Source organism: Asterias amurensis, chromosome 2 (genome assembly GCF_032118995.1).
Source record: "Asterias amurensis chromosome 2, ASM3211899v1".
Taxonomy (NCBI): Eukaryota; Metazoa; Echinodermata; class Asteroidea; order Forcipulatida; family Asteriidae; genus Asterias; species Asterias amurensis.
In genome coordinates, this window is record NC_092649.1 from 4,035,252 (window position 1) to 4,060,533 (window position 25,282).

The 25,282-nt window shown below is 37.8% G+C and overlaps 4 protein-coding genes across 5 annotated transcripts in view; 3 read left to right on the forward strand and 1 right to left on the reverse strand.

Moving 5' to 3' along the window:
• Nucleotides 1-450: 450 nt before the first annotated feature.
• LOC139954538 (octopamine receptor beta-2R-like) lies at nt 451-2,338 on the forward strand. The gene has a single exon (XM_071954384.1). It carries the CDS (start codon nt 451-453, stop codon nt 1,396-1,398), a length of 948 nt encoding a protein of 315 aa, XP_071810485.1. The 3' UTR covers nt 1,399-2,338.
• Nucleotides 2,339-2,507: 169 nt separating this feature from the next.
• Nucleotides 2,508-10,917, reverse strand: LOC139954539 (transmembrane protein 243-like). Of its 2 annotated transcripts, none has more exons than XM_071954385.1 (5): nt 10,845-10,917; nt 8,853-9,627; nt 8,495-8,545; nt 7,444-7,548; nt 2,508-6,449 (listed from the first exon to the last, which is right to left on the reverse strand). In XM_071954385.1, the coding sequence occupies exons 2-5, from the start codon at nt 8,910-8,912 to the stop codon at nt 6,303-6,305; spliced, it is 363 nt and encodes a 120-aa protein (XP_071810486.1). In that variant the 5' UTR covers nt 8,913-9,627; nt 10,845-10,917; the 3' UTR covers nt 2,508-6,302. The 2 variants fall into 2 exon arrangements, with proteins under 2 accessions (XP_071810486.1, XP_071810487.1); XM_071954386.1 differs by lacking the exon at nt 10,845-10,917 and adding an exon at nt 10,024-10,144.
• A 3,324-nt stretch (nt 10,918-14,241) lies between these two features.
• LOC139954233 (uncharacterized) lies at nt 14,242-16,369 on the forward strand. The gene is made up of 2 exons (XM_071953952.1): nt 14,242-15,876; nt 16,103-16,369. The coding sequence occupies exon 1, from the start codon at nt 14,589-14,591 to the stop codon at nt 15,417-15,419; it is 831 nt and encodes a 276-aa protein (XP_071810053.1). The 5' UTR covers nt 14,242-14,588; the 3' UTR covers nt 15,420-15,876; nt 16,103-16,369.
• Nucleotides 16,370-17,494: 1,125 nt separating this feature from the next.
• The window catches only part of LOC139951793 (AP-5 complex subunit beta-1-like), a 34,911-nt gene continuing 27,123 nt past the window's right edge, over nt 17,495-25,282 (forward strand). The window contains exons 1-5 of the mRNA XM_071950865.1: nt 17,495-17,623; nt 20,337-20,431; nt 20,946-21,069; nt 23,990-24,124; nt 24,746-24,823. Of these exons, the coding sequence (XP_071806966.1) occupies nt 17,495-17,623; nt 20,337-20,431; nt 20,946-21,069; nt 23,990-24,124; nt 24,746-24,823 (561 nt within the window). The remainder of the gene's footprint in view (nt 17,624-20,336; nt 20,432-20,945; nt 21,070-23,989; nt 24,125-24,745; nt 24,824-25,282) is intronic.

A 25,282-nucleotide genomic window follows, 5' to 3' on the forward strand; every position in this document is an offset into this window, starting at 1 on the left:
AAATAGCACTCCTATTTTGCTTTTTACTCAACTTAACACAATGGAACATAACACAATTAAAATCACCCGATGCAATTATCTTTTCACACATCTCTGCCTTTAAGAGTCTCTTGCATTCTAAAATTTGATAAAACTGTTGCAATCTTACATTTAGGGCTCATATCCCCGACTCAGTGGCGCTCAAGGATTCAACATTCAGTATTTTTCCGGCAAGGTACATGTACATGTATGTGGGACTACATTTGAAGCATGAGACCTACTCCTTTTTACAACGCACCATGTAATGACTTACAAGTTGCTGTGGCACAATATACAGCCGATCAAGCCAGGAACACCGGGGCAAACCCCTACTTTTTTTGATAAGTGCTCTGGGTTCTTTGACATGCCTTACACAACTCACAGGACCTACAACTTTACATCCCATCTGAAGGACCAAATGCAATAACAAAGATGACTGAATCAGAAGTTGCTCTACGGGTCTATCAAGACATGGTAGCAATTGTAGGGTTCTTCGGCAATAGTTTAGTATGCTTTGTAATCTTCAAAGTACGTGCTATGCGGACCCGCACGAATGCCTTCATCTTCCACCAAGCTGTGATTGATTTCATTGGCTGTACAGCGATCCTCCTGAAAAGTGAGATTCCGCTGCCCGACTCAATCCCAAGTGACGCCTTGGGTTGGTTCATCTGTAATGCCTGGAACTCCAACTGCTTACTGTTCTTCCTTTACACTCTGTCTACTTTCAACCTGTTAGCAATGACCGTGGAGCAGTATTTCGCCATCGTTCACCCCTTCAAGTACCAGGCAGTATTTACCGATTGGCCTCGTCTCAAAGTCGGTGTTGTCATGGCAGTGTGCTGGCTTTTCCCATTCTCCCTGGAATTCATCCGCAGTTTTTCGTTTTATAAGGAAGAAAACGGACGGTGTGTCGTCATTCCGATTGCCGGATCCACAACCATCGGGGTTGTTACTGTATTCTTGCAATACGTTTTACCGGTGGCAGTGATGCTATTCGCCTACATCCGTATCGGTGTGGAGATGAAGCGGGGAGCAGCCCGTGTTGGCCCAGCACCGGCCCAGCATCTTCCCAACAGAGCCAACGCACCAGACATGGCTGAGTCTCTTCTCAAGGCCAGACGGAAGACTTTCAAGCTCCTTGTAGTCGTCTTTGTCACGTTCGTGATTTGCTGGACACCAAATGAGACCATCTTCCTTCTGTTCAATCTCGGCATGGACATTGACTTGACCGAATGGTTTTATTCTCTCTCCGTTGCAATGGTGGCGACTAATTCCTGCGTCAATCCCATCATATACGCTTTTAAATACCGCCAGTTTCGCAATGGGGTACGCCAGATCTTTTGCAGCCGAGCAGGACAAGCTATTGATGTTAGTGCCTAGGATAAACTTGATGTTGATATAGGAACTCCTCCATGGGATAGCTACAGTAACAACAAACACTAAAAAGCAAGTCCGCTAGCTCTCATCATCCTGGGCCCAATTTCATGGCTCTGCTTATCACCGAATTCCACACTTCGATCACCATTCTTTTCTTACAGGGCAAGCACAAAATTTCTGTGCTAACTGCGTAAGTGAACAATGCCTCATAACGAGGAGTACGCAGGCGCACAAATGATTATTCCCTGCTATGGTATGAATCTAAAACTATAGACACACAGAAGCGAGACACCGGCTTGACCAGCGCTGAGGAACTACGCTCCTGCATGCTTGACTGGAACGGAGAAAAATCACTGAGCAGGCTCAAGCTTCTAGATGGCGCTCAACTTGATTGATTGAAATCTATATAGGATTGAAACAAAGAGTGGGTTTCATTTACCAAACAAATACAATTCCTTCAATCTGTCACGCGTTTCCACAATTCAGACGCATTTTACAACATTGAAGTGTAAGTTTTTAAAAATCTATGGTAAAATATAGAAATGCCTACAAAATGTAGTGTACAGTGTCTGTTATATTGAATTAAACTATTTCTTCGAAGTCATTCTGTTGTTGAAAGTTCAGAATATTTTTACGATTCAACACTTGAGTGTAGATTCCTTACCAGTTTACAGTTGAGTGTAGAATCCTTAATACCAGTCTACAGTTAATAGTTCAACTTGAAAATTACTGTCTTTCCAAACTGAAAGATAGCATGTCATGAAGTGCATTAAAACACAGCTGAAAATATGTTATCTTTCAATTTACAAAAACATTTTCCAGTTTAGAAAATCTTCTATAGTTCCACACTTTATCGTTAGCTGAGCAAACTGATATTGTACTTAATGATGTTGCAAGCACTTAAGTATGCCTATTTTGTAAAATAATGATAAAATGTGACCAACCGTCGTTTGACATCGTATACGAAATTAGATAGACTAGTTAGTGTTATTATTATTGATAAATCCAATTCATTGAAACTGTTACATAACCAATGTAGGAAATAGTTGAAGTCAGAGAATAGACTCTAGAAAGTGTAGATTCGTGAGTACATTGTTCTCGCCTTTGGGTCATACATTCTATCCACGAATCTACACTTTCTCATCCATTCTCCTGCACAGAACTACTTTGAGTCAATCACTTCATTCTCACTTTTTAAGAATAAGTCAATTTTAGGAAATTTTTTCATCACTTGGCATTCTAAGCACATTTGTGCCCATTTTTGTTTATTGTGAACATTCAAGTTTAATGTCATTTGAAGAACAAGTAAAGTTAGAAGATAAGTATATATTTGTTTGCACAATTGATCAATATATTGTAATACTTGTAATACTGGCATAATTATTTGGTTTCACTGATTTGTCATTAAAGCCTGGTTCTCCCCATGCTATGCTAGCGTATTGTGACTGATAAAAAGCCAACCTTTTGGCTAACACACAATCAAACAATACCCAAAACAGTAGGACTTTTAAAAAATAAAGATAACCACCAAGAGAAAAACATTCGGAAGACCTTGTTTCAATTCAGCCTGCTTCTGCCCAAACTTCCCAAGCTTAAAGGCAGTGGACACAATTGGTAATTACTCAAAATATTTATCATCATAAAACCTTTCTTGATTACGAGTAATGGGGAGAGGTTGGTAGTATAAAACATTGTGAGAAACAGCTCCCTCTGAAGTGACGTAGTTTTTGAGAAAGAAGTTATTTTCCACGAATTTAATTTCGAGACCTCAAGTTTAGAATTTGAGGTCTCGAAATCAAGCATCAGAAAGCACACAACTTCGTGTGACAAGGGTGTTTTTTCTTTCATTATTATCTCGCAAATTCGACGACCAATTGAGCTCAAATGTTCACAGGTTTGTTATTTTAAGCATATGTCGTGATACACCAACTGTGAAGACTAGTCTTTGACAATTACCAATAGTGTCCACTGTCTTTAAGCCAGAATGCCCCCAGTTCTGAGAAATCATGAGGAGAACCATAACAAGTATTGTTTAAGTTGTATAATAATAATTTAAAAAATAAATCATCAATATTGTTTTGAGGAAACTGAGCTTGTAAACCAAAGCTTATAGTTGGATTGTTTAATGGCGCGTCCAGTTGTTAATTAGGCAGGAGAACTTGTTTTCTTCAAAGCATTTTTTTCTTTTTGATAAATCCTGTGAAATTGTTTTATTTATTTTTAATTATGAAGCCTTTTAATTAATGGCAATTGTTTAGATTTATCAAATTAAAGCTGACTTTTAAGTTATTTTGATTTTACAAGACATAAGAATAATTTGACCTAACAGATCAATTTCAGACCTACTTTGAAAACAAAAATACCAATATTTACAGATATTTTCGAAAGCATTTGTTCTGAGGCAAGGCAAGCTTTAATGATTAAAAGAATTAAAAGTAATATTTAAGATTTTTTGAAAGCTTAAAAGGAAACTTTCCATGAATTCATCATACATCTTGGAACCTTTGACTCTAAATCAACTTATACTAAGCATTTTGCTTAAATAAACTTTATCGGGGCAAACTTTCACAGTGCTGTGAAACCCACAATTCTGCTTTATACATTTTACTTTCCAAGCATACAAATAGTTGGGAACCAGTCTTAAAGCCATTGGACCCTTTCGGTTCAGAAAAAAAAAAAAAAAAGTTCACATATTTACAAATAACTTACAGGGTTTACAGAAGGCAATGGTGAAAGACTTCTCTTGAAATATTATTCCATGAAATGCTTTACTTTTTGAGAAAACAGCAAAACAATATAAATTCTCGTTAACGAGAATTACGGATTTAATTTAAACACATGTCATGACTTGGCGAAACGCGCGGAAACAAGGGTGGGTTTTTCCGTTGTTTTCTCCCGACTCCGATGACCGATTGAGCCTAAATTTTCACAGGTTTGTTATTTGATGTAGAAGTTGTGGTACACAAAGTGTGGGCCTTGGACAACACTGTTTACCGAAAGGGTCCAATGGCTTTAAACAATTGACATTATATATTTTTTTGACCGGTGCGCCATTCCTGCCATGCAGGAGTTTTCAGTACTTAGCAAATCTGTTTTCAGCAATTCATAAAATGCTTAAAGGCAGTGGACACTATTGGTAATTGTCAAAGACTAGCCTTCACAGTTGGTGTATCTCAACATATGCATAAAATATTAAACCTGTGAAAATTTGAGCTCAATCGGTCATCGAACTTGCGAGATAATAATGAAAGAAAAAACACCCTTGTCACACGAAGTTCTGTGCGTTTAGATGGTTGATTTCGAGAAATCAAATTCGTGGAAAATTACTTCTTTCTCGAAAACTACGGCACTTCAGAGGGAGCTGTTTCTCACAATGTTTTATACCATCAACCTCTCCCCATTACTCGTCACCAAGAAAGGTTTTATGCTAATAATTATTTTGAGCAATTACCAATAGTGTCCACTGCCTTTACTGACCTTTAAAATGTGTCTCATTGGACATTGTCAAAGACCAGTATCCACACTTGATGTGACCAAAAGTACACATGAAATAACAAACCTGTGAACGTTTAATTGGAGTCACAAGAACCAAGTGGTGAAAACCGTAAATGTTTTTACCGTTTTCAAACATTGAGTTTTGGACTTGCAAGATCAAAACTAATTGTTTTATTCATTCTGAAAAACTATTGCATTGCCAAGCAAACACAATGTAAAAGGAGGTCCCACCATGACCAGCTTAACAAATTGTGTGCAAATCTGTGAACATTTATATTTTTACTTTTACAGATGTTATGTACACCCTCTAAAGGGAAGGTACACATTTGGTAGTTACTCAAAACAAATATGAACTTAAAAACCAGCTTGGTAACAAACATTGGAGAGCTGTTGATAGTATAAAACATTGTTTTTGAGAAACAGGTAATTTCTCACTAAAATAATAAAAGACTTCTTACTAGAAGTCTTTTATTCCTAACTGAAAGCACACAAATTCGTCCAACAAGGGTGTTTTTTCTTTCATCATTTTCTCGCAACTTTGATGACCGATTGAGCCTAAACTTTCACAGGCTTGTTATTTTATGGTTATGATGGGATACACCAAGTGAGAAGACTGGTCTTTGACAATTCCCAAACGTGCACCTTCCCTTTAGGAAACATACATCATATTGTAATTGCATTTGGCTTCGATCAATTCCTATCAGGTCCCAATTTCATAGAGCTGCTTAAAGCACAACAAGTAGCTAAACACAACAAAATTATGCTTAAAAAACAAGGTTACCAGCCAAAATAGCATGTCATTATGTACAATCTGTGACTGGTATTCTGCTTTTATTTTGCTCAGCAGAAAAACTTTTAAGCCCTGTTTTCTGCTATTATTCAACGATATTGAATGGTCAGACAGTAAGAGGGTTAATTGTTTATGCATTCACCACATGATATCGGATTGCAGGCTGGTTGGCAAAGTTTGTCTACAATTCAAAACCACAGTGGATACTATTGGTCCAACAGTAGGGGATCAACACCTGTTTTAGACAGGCGCTCCAGAATCTCGCAGAACCAAATTCTGAATTAAAAAGTTCAACGTCTGAAACAGTAAGGAGCGACTGGCCACGCTAGAAGTCGAAAGATCAACTGTTGCAGTCGTTCAGAACGACTCTGGAGCGCCTTGGTTTCAGACGTTGGTATGTAAATAATAAGTTCACCAGCCTGAAACCAACCTAGAGTCACTCCTAATCTATTTGGTTCAACACGACTCTGGCACACGTGTCTAAAACGGGTGTTAGAAACACATTTCAAACTTCAATGGACACCAACAAAGAATAAAATTAATAACACAATTCGAAGACAAAAAATGTGACCTTTTCAGCTATGACAATAATTTACAGCTCCTTTTTTGCACAAACCTCCTGTTAGGATACTGTGGCAAACACCATTGATTTTTCCACTTGGTGAATGTAGAGATTTGCGCAGACACAAAGACATAGGATAGTGGCAGCATTGTAGTAGATCAAACCCCTGAATTTCGGAGATATGTCCCCTTCACGATACCAGTATATCTACGGAACAAAAATGGGAAAATGTTTTAAAAATTATTATCATGGTATGCTAATAATAAATAATAATAATAATAAGACTTGTAATGCGCACATATCCACCCTGCTGGGTGTCCAAGGCGCAGTAAAACCAAAAACAAAACAAAACTAAACACAAAGTAAAACAGACACAACAAAATTAGTCATTGAAAACTTGTGACATAAGATAAGTTTTGAGAGAAGACTTGAATTTTGCGGTACAAAGACAAGATCGAAGATTAAGTGGTAGAGAGTTCCAGATGCGTGGTGCGGCTGAAGAAAAAGACCTGTCACCCCATGAGTGTCTAGACTTGGGTTCAATGAGGAGAAGAATAGAACTTGATCGAGATTCCTTGATGGAGTGTTAACTTGAAGCAGTTCAGAAATATAGTGGGGAACTTGCCATTCAGAGCTTTGTGGACAAAGGGCTGGAAGTTCATATTGGAAAGGCAAGGCCATTTTCATTTTGCAAAGGGCTCTTTCATTTAGAAAATCTTAAAATACATGGGAAACTATTGATGGGCCATTAAAGGCCAAGACCAGGTCAACAGATACCATGATGTATTTGTGCTTAGCTACTGTTTGTGCTTATATGCAGCTCTATGGAATTGTGCTGTGCGCCTAATTTCATAGAAATGCTTTAAAAGCAAAAGTAGCCAAGCAGAAGAAAGTTATGCTTTCTAGAATAAGGCTACCAGCCAAAATAGCATGTTATATGTACAATCTGTAACTGGTTTCCTGCTTTCTTTTGCTTAGCAGAAAGTTTTTACGCATTCCGCATAAGCAGCTCTATCAAATTGGGCCCAGGATACTAAGGATAGGACCAAAGCAGTGAAACACACTACCGGTATTGTAGTTTGTCTTCCACTGCATAAACATGTATTTGTTTTTACTACAGCAAGTTGAAACCAAATTCAAGTTTGAAAGTTTCAGACTCTTTATTTATCCTAAAAAAACCCAAAAAAACAAAAAAACTTACCAGTAATAAATTCCCAATGCAAACCAAGACAATAACAAACGCAAAGATGACGTTCACAGTGGAGGGCGGCCATTTTGGAAATATAAATGAGCTTACAAATGTTACCTGCAACAAAAGAATACAAATATTATAATTAAAAAACTTTTTTAGAGAAGGATAATTGTAGTGAATGACTATAATATTGTCAGTGGTAAATTTTAATGTTTTGGGGTTAAACAAAAAAAAAATGACAAGAACAGGATTGGAACCAATCACCTATGGATTAAAGTGCCGGTGCTCTACCAACAGAGTTTTTTCGCCATATGTTGGCAGTCTCCCTATTTTGCCAACATCTTTGCTCAGATAGCCAAAGGTATTAACAAAATTAGGGAGACCGCTAACATAGGGCTACATAGCTCAGTTGGTAGACCGCTGGTTCGTTAATCTGGAGGTCGTTGGTTCCAATCCCGCTCTAGTAAATTTGTCTTTTTTCAACCCCAAAACACTATATTGTCATCATACAATTTTCTTAGACTGCATGTCTAAGACAAAAATGTTTGACGTAAAAAATTCCCTCATGTAAACACAACATCTGTGAAAAGCTGCTTGAGAGTAACAAAGCAAACAAAATTTGTATTAATCGTTTACAATTTATTTTTTGCAACAACTATGAATGAAAAACTTGCAACTTACTCAAAACACTTAAAGATCTATAAAACTCAATTTTTTAATTTAAATCTATTTTTTTATGGTAAAGTTGCCAAAAAATCAGACCTAGCATTGTAGACCGAGACCAAAACAGAAAAGGGAAAAAACAAAAGGTCTCCACAGGGGAATTCTAAAGACTGGGGTGCTCCAAAAGGAATTTGTGTACAAAGTCTACGGGAGGTTCTTGACTACAGAGACAAAGGACAGAACAAAAGATGTATCCCTGGGGACGCAAACAAAAAGAATGTGTGTAGGAGCCATGATGGTTTCTGAAGAGCCTTTTGCCCAATATTAGTATGCCTAGCAAGGCAAAGCCATTTTCTGTGCAACAGTGCAAAATAAATTTCAAGAACACAATACTCACTGTTACAGCAATTGCAGTTATTATCCCTAGTGAAAGATTAATGACTCTGTCCTGAAACAAAAGAAGAAAATAATACGCTATTGAAGCAAAAAAAGGAGCACAAACTTTTAAAAATTCAGTGCGTTTCACCACTACACTAGTTGCTTCATCAGACTGAACAACTCATCACAGCTGGTTGCTCCTTTCGAAGCCTGTGACGAGTTGCCATTCATTGGTGTAAAGTTTTGGAGTTATATAAAAAAGAAAAAAGATCTCTCATATGTTACAACATACACAAAGAAAGCGTCCTTGTCGTTAATTTAACTGTGTGAACCAAAAAAGCTAAGCCATACGCTTAAGTTGAGATTTAAAAATGTACCTGCGTTTGTCGTTCTCCAAAGAGTGGAGTTTGTATGTTATCCCCGTCTTGGTAACTCATTGTTGCTTTCAGATTGTCCTCTTTGAGCTCTCCATCTAAGTCCTTGATTATTAGTTCTTTAACTTGCTCTCCTGTCTATCACTGATAAGACCGTTATCCAGTTAGGTTTAACTGTCCCACCAAAGTTAGTCAATTGGTAACTCGTTAGTTTGGTTTAAAGACTCCTCAACCTCCTATCCAGTCTGGTTTATTAACATCCATCAATTTCAACAGGTAGAATTATACACTAGTTGTTCAACTTATTAACTAGTTACTGCTGCCTGGCCTGCCTGATCCAACAGCTTTGTTGTAAAAGAAAGTTGAAACTTGTTGACTAGTTGTTTTTTTTCCAAAATGAATGTACATGTGCTGCCTATCAATCTGGTTTAACCTTCCATCAGTGAATGAAGGGATTAACTAACTAGTTCTCCCCTTTTCACCAACATGTTATCCGTTTAACCAGTCTGGTTGAAGTTAGTTTTATGCAAGTTGGTTAACCTAGTTCTTCTTTGCATCCAGTGGATATTTTTGTTTGATCAATGCAGTAAAGCCTTTCATCGGTCCATCCTTCATTAAATCAGATTTAGTGTTTTTCAAACAGCTTTCCTGACCAACCGGGTGTTTCACTGTAGGTTACCCCCTGAATTCAAAAGCTCACTAAAATATTTTATCCGATGTGTAGTCTCAGAAGAAGATGACGTGAAGATCAGTCGCTCAGACTCTTCGAATCACGACTCTGTTTGGGTTGGACAAAAACTTTATAAAAGATTTATATAAACAAAAATTACTTTACGCTTTTTACAGAGTATTGTTACAAAGTTTAAACAAGTGTTTGTCAGCTCAGAGGTTCTTCATTCATAAAATTACACCAAAACAAGAAAACAAGCGTTCAAAATAGATTTGTACTCTACTCGTTTGTAGAGTGACAAGTGGAGTAAAGTTTCTATTCTAAAAAACATCACACTTCGATGCTATGTGGATCTAGGGCCAAGAAGCATAGGAGTCCAGTGGCATTCCAGGTACGTAGCCCCATTTGTGGCCAAGCACTGGAGGGCGGTCCTACTATTGGAAAAGTTTCTGTATGGCGCCGCCACTTTTTCACTCGATATGAAATAATAAGTATCTACTTTACCTCAATGAGATATCCATTTTTGTAAAAATGAGTGAAAAGGTGGTGGCGCCATACGGAAAGTTATCCCTACTATTTGCCGTCAACTCGCCATCAGCTCTTGTAACCACTTTGCAAATGGCAGATATTGGAGTAGTCTTGACCTAAGACGCCAGCGATCAATTCACACGTAGCGCAGTACATAATTAATAATATAGTAATGCCGTACCGATAATTGACGTCTTGGGCAAAGACTATCACAATTCCACTCTGACCATATTCAGTAAAGTGCCTCCTGCATGTCTGTTGTCCCTGCTTGAACAAGCTCTGTGAAAAAGCAAGATGGCGGCCAACGGCTTTGCTGCTTAGCGATTAAAAATAACCAAAATGTAACCTAAAGTTAAATAAACTTATACAAATTATCCTTTACTTTTTAGCTTAGTTGGGTAGTAATACTTTTTAAGTTAAAAGTTTCATGCCTCTTTTGTTTTGTGGATTTTAAGTGTATATTGGATTGGAGGAGTTGATGGCCAGTTGACCGCACAAGCGAGTTGACGGCACACAAGCGAGTTGACGGCGCGAGAAGTAGTGAAAAACCAAAGTAGGACCCCTAGATGAAACTGAAGCAGTCAGCTTGGCTACATGATGAAGTGGTACTCCTAGAACTATTTCGGTTTCGTCCGGTAACGGGAGACGATAGCCGGACGAAACCGAAATAGTTCTAGTAATGAAGTGGGTGGGGCTAGATCTAGGAAGTTAGGGAGTCCTGTCATGCCAGTTATCATATGTGGATGCAGCTTTTCAGTTATGTCAAATGATCCTCTTGTCGTTGATGGAAATCTTACCTTAGTTTTGAAAACTTTGCTTAAAAAGTTCTAGTTTCTTATCTTGACGTATCAATGGAAGCTCGACACAGACTGCTATGGGGCGCCGTTTGTCCATTAATTGTTTGACAATTTTAAGGCATGTTTTTACCATGGTTTACAGCAATTAGATGTAAACCATAAAAACTGTTGCCACATCCTGTTATGGTTTACATACCAGTAAAGTATTTGTTGTGTCTAAGTTTATGGTTTACAAACCATGAACATACAAAAAACATTTACAAATCGTGGTTCATAAACCAAGAAAATTTACGCATCTTAAAAACATGGTTTATAAACCATAGAAAATGAAGCATCAAATTCATGGTTTAGAAATCATGGTTTACAAACCAAGAAAATTGAGACATCTAAAAACATGGTTTATAAACCATGAAAATTTAAGATAAAAATCGTGGTTTACAAATCATGGTTTATAAACCATAACAAATGAACCATAAAATCATGGTTTGTGACAATGGTTTATAAACCATGAAAATCGAGACTTCTTAAAAAAAATGGTTTATAAACCATGAAAATTGAGACTTCTTAAAAAACATGGTTTATAAACCATGAAAATTTGCACATCTCAAAAACGTTGTTTGTAAACCATAAAAAAAAAGTGCACTTACAAATCATGGTTTACAAACCATAAAAATGTGCACTCACAAATCATGGTTTACAAACCATAAAAAATGTGCACTACAGAAATCATGGTTTATAAACCATAAAAACGTGCACTCAAAAATCATGGTTTATAAACCATAAAAACGTGCACTCACAAATCATGGTTTACAAACCATAAAAAATGTGCACTCACAAATCATGGTTTATAAACCATAAAAACGTGCACTCACAAAACATGGTTTATAAACCATAAAAACGTGCACTCACAAATCATGGTTTACAAACCATAAAAAAACTCCACTCACAAACCATGGTTTATAAACCATGAAAACGTGCACTCACAAATCATGGTTTACAAACCATAAAAAACGTGCACTCACAAATCATGGTTTACAAACCATAAAAACGTGCACTCACAAATCATGGTTTACAAACCATAAAAAAACTCCACTCACAAACCATGGTTTATAAACCATGAAAACGTGCACTCACAAATCATGGTTTACAAACCATTAAAAAAATGTGCACTCACACAAATCATGGTTTACAAACCATAGAAAAGTTGCGTACACAAATTAATCATGGTTTACAAACCATAAAATTCTATTACGATCGTCTCTAAAACCTCCTTCCCAACTCTGATCGGTTCCCATTTCACCCCCATTTCCCCCCATGCCACGTGCGAGCCAGCAATAGCGATTCACCGTGTGTGTCAATGCTGTGATCAATGCACCGTGTGTGTAATGCTGATGCAATAATTATGGTGGCCCTGAAGGGACATCGCATATCGTAAACGTGTGCGCATACGTATGCAATGTCGTGAAACAATTCGCAAATATGTGCGCACACGAATGCAATGTCGTGAAACAATTCGCGAATATGTGCGCACACGTATGCAATATCGTGAAACAATTCGCAAATATGTGCGCACACGTATGCAATGTCGTGAAACAATTCGCGAATATGTGCGCACACGTATGCAATATCGTTAAACAATTCGCAAATATGTGCGCACACGTATGCAATGTCGTGAAACAATTCGCGAATATGTGCGCACACGTCTGTGAATATTATTTGCGATGTCGTGAATTTTTTTGCATACCATGTTGCATACCTTTGAATAAAATATCTAATAATCTGGGGGGTTTCTTTCCAACAGTGAGATAAGCGGTAGTCATTGCAGCAGTAGTCTTTGTTGTGAGGCAAGCGAGGCGGGTGGTCTTCCTTGGCCTGGTGCCAAGTTCCTGGGTATACACATGCTTTACAGAGGGAGCCTACTGTAGCGCCACAGTACTCCCTAGTTCGGTAACAAATTATCCACAACTATGACATCATCCTAATGGTATGCAACATGGTATGCAATAAAATTCACGACATTGCAAAACAAATCGCATTCGTGTGCGCACATATTCACGATTTGGTTCACGAGATTGCATACGTGTGCGCACATATTTGCGATTTGTTTCACGACATTGCATTCGTGTGCGCACATATTTGCGAATTGTTTCACGACATTGCATACGTATACGCACACGTTTACGATATGCGATGTCCCTTCAGGGCCACCATAATTATTGCATCAGCATTACACACACGGTGCATTGATCACAGCATTTACACACACGGGGAATTGCATATTGCTGGCTCGCACGTGGCATGGGGGGAAATGGGGGTGAAATGGGAACCGATCAGAGTTGGGAAGGAGGTTTTAGAGACGATCGTAATAGAATTTTATGGTTTGTAAACCATGATTTGTGTACGCAACTTTTTTATGGTTTGTAAACCATGATTTGTGAGTGCACGTTTTTATGGTTTATAAACCATGATTTGTGAGTGCACGTTTTTATGGTTTATAAACCATGATTTCTGAGTGCACATTTTTTATGGTTTGTAAACCATGATTTGTGAGTGCACGTTTTTATGGTTTATAAACCATGATTTCTGAGTGCACATTTTTTATGGTTTGTAAACCATGATTTGTGAGTGTGTAGTAGGGGTAGAAAATTCTTTGTGTTGTTATTCAAGTTAATTAGTTCCAGGTTCTAGTTAATTGCCCTTTCCTGTTTACATTGTCCCTTCAGCTGTTTTATTGCACCCCTGTACATGTTAGGTTGTTATTTCTTAGAAGTCTTTTGTTACATGTTTGTAAACAGTTCTTAATCCTTTGGTAGTGAAGTCACCCATCCAGTGCATTGTATATAATTATAATCAGATAGCAGCCTGGCAGCGCAGGGAGCACATGTGTTCTAGCTCTCTTCTTCAAGTTTTGTTTTTCTTCACCATGTAATTTTGCCATCTTCAAGTGTATTTTCTGCTATTCTGGACTCGGTAAGCATATACTTTCATTTGTTATTGTATAAATATCTTGACAAATTGTAATGTTCCTGTGATTCTTTGGAAGTTCATTTTCAAAAGTTATATTTGTTAAGATTCTGTCTTGGAAGTTACTTTTCTTAAACATTGGATTGCATTTTTTTAAAGACCATGTGTTCTTCCTAAACTTGATAGAACTGTATTTTAATCAATTGTATTTCTTGTTGTTTTATTTACACAGGTTTCCTAAAGCCATTTTGATTTTAATGTGTAACTTTTCTTTGGCACTGTGTTTTAGTTTTAATCTGGTTTAACTGTGTTTGGGTTTTAGTTTTACTCTAGTTTAGTTTTGGTTTTTGAGTTTCAGTTAGATATCCTGATTTAGGTTTGACTGGTTTAATTTAAGAAGGTTTAGGTCAAGTCAAGAGTTTTCGGTCTAAAGGTTTTTGGTTTATAGTCAATAAAGCTATTTTTTTATTTTTGTTGTTGAGAAACCTACATTTTGAGTCACTGTTCCTATTTTTTTTTGCATCTCCTCGCGTCTTAGCCCTATCCGATCTTGGTTTCTCTCATTAGTTCAAGCGAGTGCCCCCATAGTTAGCATTTTTATTTAGTTTTATTCATTCTTTTTCAAAGTGTACCCTTTTTCCGGGTTACATTTTTTTGGTGGAGAATCCGGGTAGGGTTTATGTTCCTTAAGAACTTAGCCAGGTCTTGTTAAAAAGTAGGGACGGTCATTAGTTTTAGGGTTACAAACAGTGTCAGAGTTTAGGAGCATTTTAATTCATCATGGTTGAAGGGCCGAGTTCCACCATTTTGCCAGATGGGACGCCATGTATATTCCCACCCCCAGGATTTGGTTGGGATGAGGGTATCCTGCAACCACCCCCTGGATTTGGTTGGGATGAGGGTATACTGCAACCAGTGGTTGTGCCCATTATGACCACTCTTCAAATGTGTGGGTTTGACCCACAACCGGTAGAAAGACCTTCAGTTCCGTCGATGGAGGAGCCTGCTAAGGAGAGGAGCTTGTTAGAGACGGTAAAGGATCTCCTTGGAGACATCGTTGCTCAGCAGCAACGACAAGGAGAACTGTTGGTAAGCCTGCAGATGCAGATGGATGGAAGTCACCGCCAGAGGAGAAGTTCTGCTTGGTGCAGTAAAGTACCCCGAAGTTGCCAGAGGCAATGGCGAGAGTTTGATGGCCAATCCACACCAACAACAGTTTATTATAGCCCGTCATCGTTTCAACAGGTAGATTCGACCACAGCAGTAGAGGAAGCAATCCTGCCAACTCCTCCCCCTGACGTGAAATCAGCCCAAATTAAAGATACGGTCATCTCCAGAGTCGTGGAGTTGAAATCTTCTGGTCAAAAGCAGCCCAGCCCCCATCAGCTGAAACGTGAACCAGGAGCGGTCAAGAGGCTGTTGCACTCTTGGGACAACCTCGAAATCAAAGAGGGTACATTGTGCTATCGGCAAGGCAAGGAGGAGCCGGTGTTGGAGGTTTTGCCCAAGACGATGATGTGGCCGATTTTACATAGTATACAGGCTTTATTCAACATTAAGGGTTTCCGGGAATTAATACGTATGGCTCGTCTAAGTTATTTTTGGCCTTGATTTTTATCTTTGTTTTCTTTTGTATTAAATTCATTTTTGCTGTGAATTCATTTTAGTTTCTTATTGTGTAAATTTAACATTGTTGAGGACAACAATGGTTTTAAGTAGTGGTGAGTGTAGTAGGGGTAGAAAATTCTTTGTGTTGTTATTCAAGTTAATTAGTTCCAGGTTCTAGTTAATTGCCCTTTCCTGTTTACATTGTCCCTTCAGCTGTTTTATTGCACCCCTGTACATGTTAGGTTGTTATTTCTTAGAAGTCTTTTGTTACATGTTTGTAAACAGTTCTTAATCCTTTGGTAGTGAAGTCACCCATCCAGTGCATTGTATATAATTATAATCAGATAGCAGCCTGGCAGCGCAGGGAGCACATGTGTTCTAGCTCTCTTCTTCAAGTTTTGTTTTTCTTCACCATGTAATTTTGCCATCTTCAAGTGTATTTTCTGCTATTCTGGACTCGGTAAGCATATACTTTCATTTGTTATTGTATAAATATCTTGACAAATTGTAATGTTCCTGTGATTCTTTGGAAGTTCATTTTCAAAAGTTATATTTGTTAAGATTCTGTCTTGGAAGTTACTTTTCTTAAACATTGGATTGCATTTTTTTAAAGACCATGTGTTCTTCCTAAACTTGATAGAACTGTATTTTAATCAATTGTATTTCTTGTTGTTTTATTTACACAGGTTTCCTAAAGCCATTTTGATTTTAATGTGTAACTTTTCTTTGGCACTGTGTTTTAGTTTTAATCTGGTTTAACTGTGTTTGGGTTTTAGTTTTACTCTAGTTTAGTTTTGGTTTTTGAGTTTCAGTTAGATATCCTGATTTAGGTTTGACTGGTTTAATTTAAGAAGGTTTAGGTCAAGAGTTTTCGGTCTAAAGGTTTTTGGTTTATAGTCAATAAAGCTATTTTTTTATTTTTGTTGTTGAGAAACCTACATTTTGAGTCACTGTTCCTATTTTTTTTTGCATCTCCTCGCGTCTTAGCCCTATCCGATCTTGGTTTCTCTCATTAGTTCAAGCGAGTGCCCCCATAGTTAGCATTTTTATTTAGTTTTATTCATTCTTTTTCAAAGTGTACCCTTTTTCCGGGTTACAAGTGCACGTTTTTTATGGTTTGTAAACCATGATTTGTGAGTGCACGTTTTTATGGTTTATAAACCATGATTTTTGAGTGCACATTTTTTATGGTTTGTAAACCATGATTTGTGAGTGCACGTTTTTATGGTTTATAAACCATGATTTTTGAGTGCACATTTTTTATGGTTTATAAACCATGATTTTTGAGTGCACGTTTTTATGGTTTATAAACCATGATTTCTGTAGTGCACATTTTTTATGGTTTGTAAACCATGATTTGTGAGTGCACATTTTTATGGTTTGTAAACCATGATTTGTAAGTGCACTTTTTTTTTATGGTTTACAAACAACGTTTTTGAGATGTGCAAATTTTCATGGTTTATAAACCATGTTTTTTAAGAAGTCTCAATTTTCATGGTTTATAAACCATGTTTTTTAAGAAGTCTCGATTTTCATGGTTTATAAACCATTGTCACAAACCATGATTTTATGGTTCATTTGTTATGGTTTATAAACCATGATTTGTAAACCACGATTTTTATCTTAAATTTTCATGGTTTATAAACCATGTTTTTAGATGTCTCAATTTTCTTGGTTTGTAAACCATGATTTCTAAACCATGAATTTGATGCTTCATTTTCTATGGTTTATAAACCATGTTTTTAAGATGCGTAAATTTTCTTGGTTTATGAACCACGATTTGTAAATGTTTTTTGTATGTTCATGGTTTGTAAACCATAAACTTAGACACAACAAATACTTTACTGGTATGTAAACCATAACAGGATGTGGCAACAGTTTTTATGGTTTACATCTAATTGCTGTAAACCATGGTAAAAACATGCCTTAAAATTGTCAAACAATTAATGGACAAACGGCGCCCCATAGACTGCAGACAGATTAGGAAAAACCACCACACACACATGACACACGTCACATGTCATCACATGTTTATTTCTTCACTACAGAGGGCGCCCTTCTGATAACAATCAAGCAAGATGGCTGCGCCCAATGTTCTTGAAACGGACCGATGGCTCTCCGAAATCTTACAATTTAGGAAGAATCCGGTATCATTTTTCACATCTAGACAGATGGAAGCTGGCGATTTTGTCCTTGATATTTTGCAGGTAGAGTTTTTGGGTTGTTTAAAGCCTGCAGAAGGTAGTGTTAGGAAAGTTACGACAGTCCATCCATGATCCATCTCGTCCGGACACCGGCCGCCGGTGTTGTGTGAGGCGGGGGCCCGGGGATGGAGCGCGTTTTGGCGACCCTAACCAGAAACATGTTTGCGCTTTGGTCATTGGGCGAGCGTTTTCGCGTGTCCGGTTGAACCGCTGTTCTGACCAAACTGTAACCGACTTGTTGGCTCGGTTAGGCTTGGTTTTAAGATGGCGGACTCTGAAAACTATCGGAAAACGTACTGGAATTCTTTTAAAAAATTAAATACTTTGAAGCATAACAATTAAATAATGTTGATAACTAAAATTACAAAGACTAAGTTCCATTCCTCAATAATAAAATGACGGCTATATATTTTGAGAACATAAATTTTCAAGAGATGTACCTACGTCATGAACTCTTTCTGGTTACCAACCCGTTTTTGCGTAGCCCCATAAATCGGTCCAATCCACTCCGATTTATGGGGCTAGTTTTTGCGTAGCTCTCTGAAATTGTTTCGGTCAGTGAATTTGACGTCAGAAACTTGTTTCTGGTCATGGTCGCCAAAACACGCCCCTGGCCAGGCTGTGGCCTCCGCTTAGCCTCTCGGCTGGGCATGCTCGTTCGGATCATTAATGTTTCATTACTTTGAGTTATTAATGGAGAAATACCCTTGCAACTTTTATTTATGGGATCCAACCACCACTATTTCTTTAAGTTTAATCTTTTACTTACTTTATTTAAATTATATTTATAAGCCTATTATTATATTATTGATTGATGTTGTATTGGTCATGATTGATGGTAGTTCATGGGTAGTTGTACTTGTATTTACTATTTGTACTAGAAACTATTAATATTATAATGCTCCCCGTGAGCCTTAAAGGAACACGTTGCCTTGGATCGGTCGAGTTGGTCTTTGAAAAGCCTTTGTAACCGTTTTTTATAAAATGCATATGGGTAGAAAGCTGTTGTAAAAGTAGAATACAATAATCCACACAAACATGCCTCGAAATTGCGTGGTTTTCCTTTTACCTCGTCGACTAAACACGTCGGCCATTTATGGGGGTCAAAATTTTGACTCCCATAAATGGCCGACCATGTTAGTTCGCACAATAGAAGGAAAACCACGCAATTTCGAGGCAAACTTGTGTGGATCATTGTATTCTACTTTTAAAACATCTTTCCAACCATATGCATTTTATAAAAAACGGTTACAAACGCTTTTGTTTTGACCAACTCGTCCGATCCAAGGCAACGTGTTCCTTTAATACTAGGGTCTAACATTTTGGGCTTCCTTAACGCTCTACGTTTTTAAAAGCATCGTTGATATGTGAACATTTTACAATCGTTTCCCACCAATAACTTCAGTTTCCTATGTACTATACAACTACTATTAGAACTATGAGGGTTCGTTCCGCTATCGTCTCCACATCGCTTGATGACCTAAAAAAAAAAGCATTGAACATATTGAGAAGTAAAAAAGCGTGCATGCGACAGAAAAACAACAGTAGGCCTATATGTACCGAGTAGAACATTTCATTTTTTGAAAATGTTTTTTATTTAACTTAACAAAAAGGCATTGCGAGCATTATTTTCAGGTCTATGGTGGTCTTGACAACATTGCTCGCCACCGCTCACTACATTTCAGTTCCTTGCACGATGAAATGTGCTCTTGAATTTTCGTTGTTAAATTCAAAACTTATGATCGTTTTAGTTACCAGTTTCTCAAGATGAATATTTTATAATAGGGAAATCAGATCCATCATGCATTTAAATCAAATTGATCCCTTTGACACTAAAGATTTTCCAATGGAAGTGCAAATTTGTAACATCATCTTCCTATACTGTGCAGAAACGTCCTCTGGAGTATACTCGCACATGAAAATGGCCTTGCCCTCTCACAGCAAAATTAGCAGCAATAACAGAAAATAGAAAACAAGAAAAAATGCTTAGTTTTAGGCATGGAAGGAAAAACCCAATGGGGGAAACCCATGCAAACGGGAGTGTATTTTGGCAATTGTAACCAATAACTGTTTCAGTCATTGGCCTCTGATTAACCAATGGCCAATTCAACCGAAACAGTTATTGGTTACGACCGCCAAAACGCAACCCTGGTAGGGACTGAAAACTCAATCCACATGCAAGTCTGAGGTGGGATTCGAACCAGGGTCCACAGAGGCAGGAAAAGAAACCACTGAGCCAACCTGATTCTGGTTTTCAGTCTTAAAACAAAAGAATGTGACTAGGTCAAGCCTGGAATGACACTGAGAGGGCAAAGCCATTTTCATTTTGCAAAGAGCAATGTCTTTGGAAATCTTAAAACCTAAAGGAAACTTTTGAAGGGGCACCAAGGCCAAGACCAGGGGCAACATTGGGACCATGGCCTCCATGTTATTCCAAGCCTGCAGGTGCAAATTAATTTTTGACCTTTTCTGTGTCATGCACATGTTTTTTTCTCTTTGACCTTTTCCACGTCGTAAGGCCGAGTCAAACTGCAGTGATAACGGAAACGATAGCGATCACGGCGCAAAGAGATTGCATTCTATTGGTTGAATTGCTCCACGCAGAATACGCCCATGCTTATTCAACTAATCAAGGGCGTGCATTTTTAACGCTCTCGTTTTCGTTCTGAGTTTCGTGTCACCAGCCTTTAGTGTAACTATATTTTGTTTTTTCCAGGCCCTGTATTCGGATAATCTTGGTAATTCCATCAGAGTTGTCCTCTTGAGCACTCTACAAGAAAATGGATCATGCCTCATGTCCACACCTGAAAGGTGAGAAGAGCTCAGTCGCCCAGCAGTATTTCCTTTAACAGTGATCCATCAAGTACTAAAAGACCAGTGAAAAGTCAAACGAGCCAGCTCATTGTTTCACACAGCGACACATACACCAATTTATGCACAGATCATTCCAAGGTCAAATTTAGTTTTACAATGCCCGACTAGTGGATGGTACCTATGCCAACATCCTTACGGACTGTGAAGGGGGTAACCTTGTTTCAGCCCCAGGAGTACATGTAGGAGGCAACTTGCCCCTGGTGACAGTTGATTTGGGTCGCAGTCCAAATAAGTTAAGTGTTGCCCTCACCTTGATGTGGCCGGCCAGCCTTGTGATGTAAGGCGATAAAAAATTTTTAAAAAATGAATGGTTTATTAAACTGATGTTATTTTTCACTCGGTTTTGAGTTTCGGGCCTTGTGATGTTAGGCGATTTCTCATAATAAAAATTGGAAACAAATAGAATAACAAATTATTGGTTATGAATTTGTTTTTCTTTTTTTCTACTCAGTATTGAGCAGACAGTTGGGTCTTTGACTGGCATGTACAGCCAGACGAGTGATGAGTCCTCTGCATTCTACACCAGCCAGCTACTCGTCACCATCACGACGATATTACTGGAGTCCGGTCAGTTGGTATGAAAATAATCACAACTGATTCTTAGATGGGATGTTTTAAGGGTTAAAATCATGTAAAATCTCCATTGAGGAAGAGCAGTGTAATCTTGGTGGTGACCAAAATTTTGACTCCCATAAATGGCCGACCGTGATAGTTCGCGACGTAAAAGGAAAACCGTGCAATTTTGAGTGATACTTGTGTAGTAGGCCTGGGCGAATTATTCGAATATCCGGTTAATGGCGAATAGGTTTTCCTATCCGTAACCGCGAATGCCTTTTTTTTCTTAACCGGATATCCGCATAGGGCGCGAATATCTATTTACAAACCGGATAATTCTGTAATTACAACCGAGTAACCGGATATTCTTTAATATCCGAATATCCGCGGACGTCGGGCGACAACTGATATGAATGTTTTGTCTGAATCCTTATGAAACTTCTATTAAGACAGCATAAAACAGCATATATTAAGTATTTAACTATGCTCACCTCCGTGAAGAGTTAAAACAATGACATTTCTGACATAATTTGTTCAAAGATTACAAAAGTTTTCCTTCACGTAGAGTCAATGACGATCAAAAGAAAAAGCAAATCGCCATCTTTAAATTAGATCCGGTCATTTTTATGAATGAACCGAGTGACACTGTCTAAAACTAATATCAATCCGCCCAAAAGATCTCATTCACAAACGAACAGCGCCCTCTAGCGGCAAAAAAAAATATATATTTTTTTTAAACAGCGCCCTCTAGCGGCGAAAAAACTATTCGAATATCCGGTTAATTTCGGATAGTTGGCCAGCGGTATCCGAATAACAAAATTTCACTATTCGCCCAGCACTATTGTGTAGATCATTGTATTCTACTTTTAAAACATCTTTCTAACCATATGCATTTCATAACAAACGGTTTCAAACGCTTTTTATAGACCAACTCGTCCAATCCAAGGCAACGTGTTCCTTTAAGCACACCGGACTCAAGCTCCGGTGTTTCTGATCAGCAGAGTGTGTGTTTGAGACCCAGTCTTGACACATGTGTCTTTCAGAGAGACACTTAAACATTATTTCATATGCTTAAAAAAGTGACACCGGCAATATCGATGTCACAATAGGACCGAGTATTTGAGTAATATTTAAATATCAACGGATGTTAAAGCCATTGGACCCTTTCGGTACAGGAAAAAAAAAAAAGGTCACAGATTTACAAATAACTTACTGGGTTTACAGAAGGTAGTGGTGAAAGACTTCTCTTGAAATATTATTACATGAAATACTTCACTTTTTGAGAAAACAGTGAAACAATATCAATTCTTGATATATTACATTACAGATTTATTTTAAACACATGTCAAGACATGGCGAAACGTGCGGATACAAGGGTGGGTTTTCCCATTATTTTCTCCCGACTCCGATGACCGTTTGAGCCTAAGTTTTCACAGGTTTGTTATTTTATATAGAAGTTGTGATACACGAAGTGTCGGCCTTGGACAATACTGTTTATCGAAAGGGTCCAATGGCTTTAAATGAAGGGCTTTTTTAAAGCCATTGGACCCTTTCGGTAAACAGTGTTGTCCAAGGCCCACACTTTGTGTACTACAACTTCTATATCAAATAACAAACCTGTGAAAATTTAGGCTCAATCGGTCATTGGAGTCGGGAGAAAACAATGGAAAAACCCACCCTTGTTTCCGCGCGTTTCGCCGTGTCATGACATGTGTTTAAAATAAATCCGTAATTCTCGTTAACGAGAATTTATATTGTTTTGCTGTTTTCTCAAAAAGTAAAGCATTTCATGGAATAATATTTCAAGAGAAGTCTTTCACCATTGCCTTCTGTCAACCCTGTAAGTTATTTGTAAATCTGTGAACTTTTATTTTTTTTTCTGAACCGAAAGGGTCCAATGGCTTTAAACCAAGATAAACACCAAGTAGAAAACATTCATAAAGACCGGTCCAGAATGGCCCACAGTTTAGAAAAATCCTTTGGAGAACCCTTGTTAATGGCACTGGACACAATTGGTAACTACTCAAAATAATTGTTAGCATAAAAATGAGAAATTGAGAGCTGTTGATAGTATAAAACATGGTGAGAAATGGCTCCCTCTGAAGTGACGTAGTTTTTGAGAAAACGGTAATTTCTCATTCAAATATTTTAATTGAACTTTAAGACCTCAGCTGAGGTCTCGATTCAAGGCATCTGAAAGCACATAACTTGTGCGACAAGGGCGTTTTTTGTTATTCTCTCGCAACTTCAGCGACCAATTGAGTCCAAATTTTCACATGAATGTTATTTATGCATATGTTGAGATACACCAAGTGAGAAAACTGGTCTTTGACAATTACCAAAGGTGTCCAGAGCCTTTTATTCCCTGTATTCGATAGACTTTTCTCAACAAAAAATAGTTGTCCAGTATCATGCCTGATACCTGTATAAATAATTGTTTTTCTTAAAGGCAGTGGACACTATTGGTAATTGTCAAAGACCAGTCTTCTCACTTGGTGTATCTAAACATATACATAAAATAACACACCTGTGAAAATTTGAGCTCAATCGGTCGTCGAAGTTGCGAGATAATAATGAAAGAAAAAACACCCTGGTCACACGAAGTTGTGTGCTTTTAGATGGTTGATTTCAAGACCTCAAATTCTAAACTTGAGGTCTCAAAATCAAATTCGTGGAAAAATACTTCTTTCTCGAAAACTATGTCACTTCAGAGGGAGCCGTTTCTCACAATGTTTTATACCATCAACCTCTCCCTATTACTCATTACCAAGTAAAGTTTTATGCTAATAACTATTTTGAGTAATTACCAATAGTGTCCACTGCCTTTAAAAGAGATCAGTTTTTAAATGTTTCTTAACAGAACCCATTTTCTCTGCTTCTTCTTCAAATCTTCAAATAATTTCTGGAGTCTCTTTCCATTTAATGTCCTCTTTGTTTCAGACGGCACAGCCAAGGATGTTTACAGACTTTGTGGACCTTCTGTTGGACGTTGTGTCAAAGGTCAACAGCGCTGTAGATCGGACTGTCCGAGGAACGGCCTGTCAGTGTCTGAGTGAAATTGAAACCATGCATCCCGTAAGTACGATCAGAAATCTTTTCAACAAAGAGATTATAAACCTGTGCTCTGACATCACCAGGGCCCAATTTCATAGAGCTTCTCGCACAACCCTCCTCTTACCACCTCCTTATAACCTTCCCCTGCAAGGGTGGGGGGGGGGGTCTATAGCACTTTTATAACCCATCTTGTACTCCTTTAAAGTCACACCCCTCCATGTTATTCCTCCCTTTCACCCTTCCCTTATAGGGTTTTCAACCATCCATTATACCGCCCTGTACACCATACATCAATTCTCAAACATTCATCTTTGTGGAGCATTCTTTTGTTCTTTCCTCTGCCCTGCACTTAACAGTTTCCTATTGACCCAATTCACCTGACGTCATCATCAGAATAATCTTGGATGCGCCATTTTGGTGGACAATGTCAACGTGTGTTATTCAGTGAAGTGCGCATTGTAGGCGGCGCGGCGTTTACACATAAATCTATTGACCAACAAAATGGTGAGCATGGAACAGTCGCTGCAGGTGACACGAGTGCAAAGGGGTGAATAGACTTGGGCCAATTAAACCGGCTGGGTTTTAAGTTTGATTATATTATGGCCAAATAAATAATTATTACATTAAAAATGACACTTTCAGGGTATTTTGATGAGGAAATTGGAGCATTTCTACGCCATGAGCCAGTTGGAATATACACATGTCTGCCAGAACTACATGGTAAGAACAACAGAGTCACTTGAAGCAACAAGTCTTATCAAAGCGACTGATTATTTTTTTACTACAACCTTCTCTTAGAATTACAAATTCAGGCCAAAGATTCATTCTTTTTTTTATGTAACAAGTAAAATAAAATAAAATAGAACTTATCGAGTAAACTTAAAAAAATGTTGGGTTGAAAAAAACAATTTACTAGAACCAATAAACTCTTTTTTTCTTTTTTCTTTTTTTTTGAAAACAAAGATTTGTATATTAACTTTTCAAGATATGGGTAACTTGATGTATCTAGATTTCACAAAGCACTAAGATTCATCTTAGCGTCATATTGGTTTGTTTTGTGATGTCACCATTTGCTAAGCAATTATCATACACATCTTAAAGTGTGTGCATAAGATTGGTAAGACTGAAAAGAGAGATTTGCAATTGTTCCCACTGAATTGAGGACTCGGTCTGCTGGTA

Excerpts from the sequence above, each read along its gene's own strand:
- LOC139954539 (XM_071954385.1), bottom strand. The coding sequence starts at position 8,912 with ATGAGTTACCAAGACGGGGATAACATACAAACTCCACTCTTTGGAGAA. Across the intron at positions 8,546-8,852 it reads TTGGAGAACGACAAACGCAG|GACAGAGTCATTAATCTTTC; the intron begins GTACATTTTTAA and ends CTTTTGTTTCAG. Across the intron at positions 7,549-8,494 it reads TAACTGCAATTGCTGTAACA|GTAACATTTGTAAGCTCATT; the intron begins GTGAGTATTGTG and ends CTTTTGTTGCAG.
- LOC139954538 (XM_071954384.1), top strand. The coding sequence starts at position 451 with ATGACTGAATCAGAAGTTGCTCTACGGGTCTATCAAGACATGGTAGCA.
- LOC139954233 (XM_071953952.1), top strand. The coding sequence starts at position 14,589 with ATGGTTGAAGGGCCGAGTTCCACCATTTTGCCAGATGGGACGCCATGT.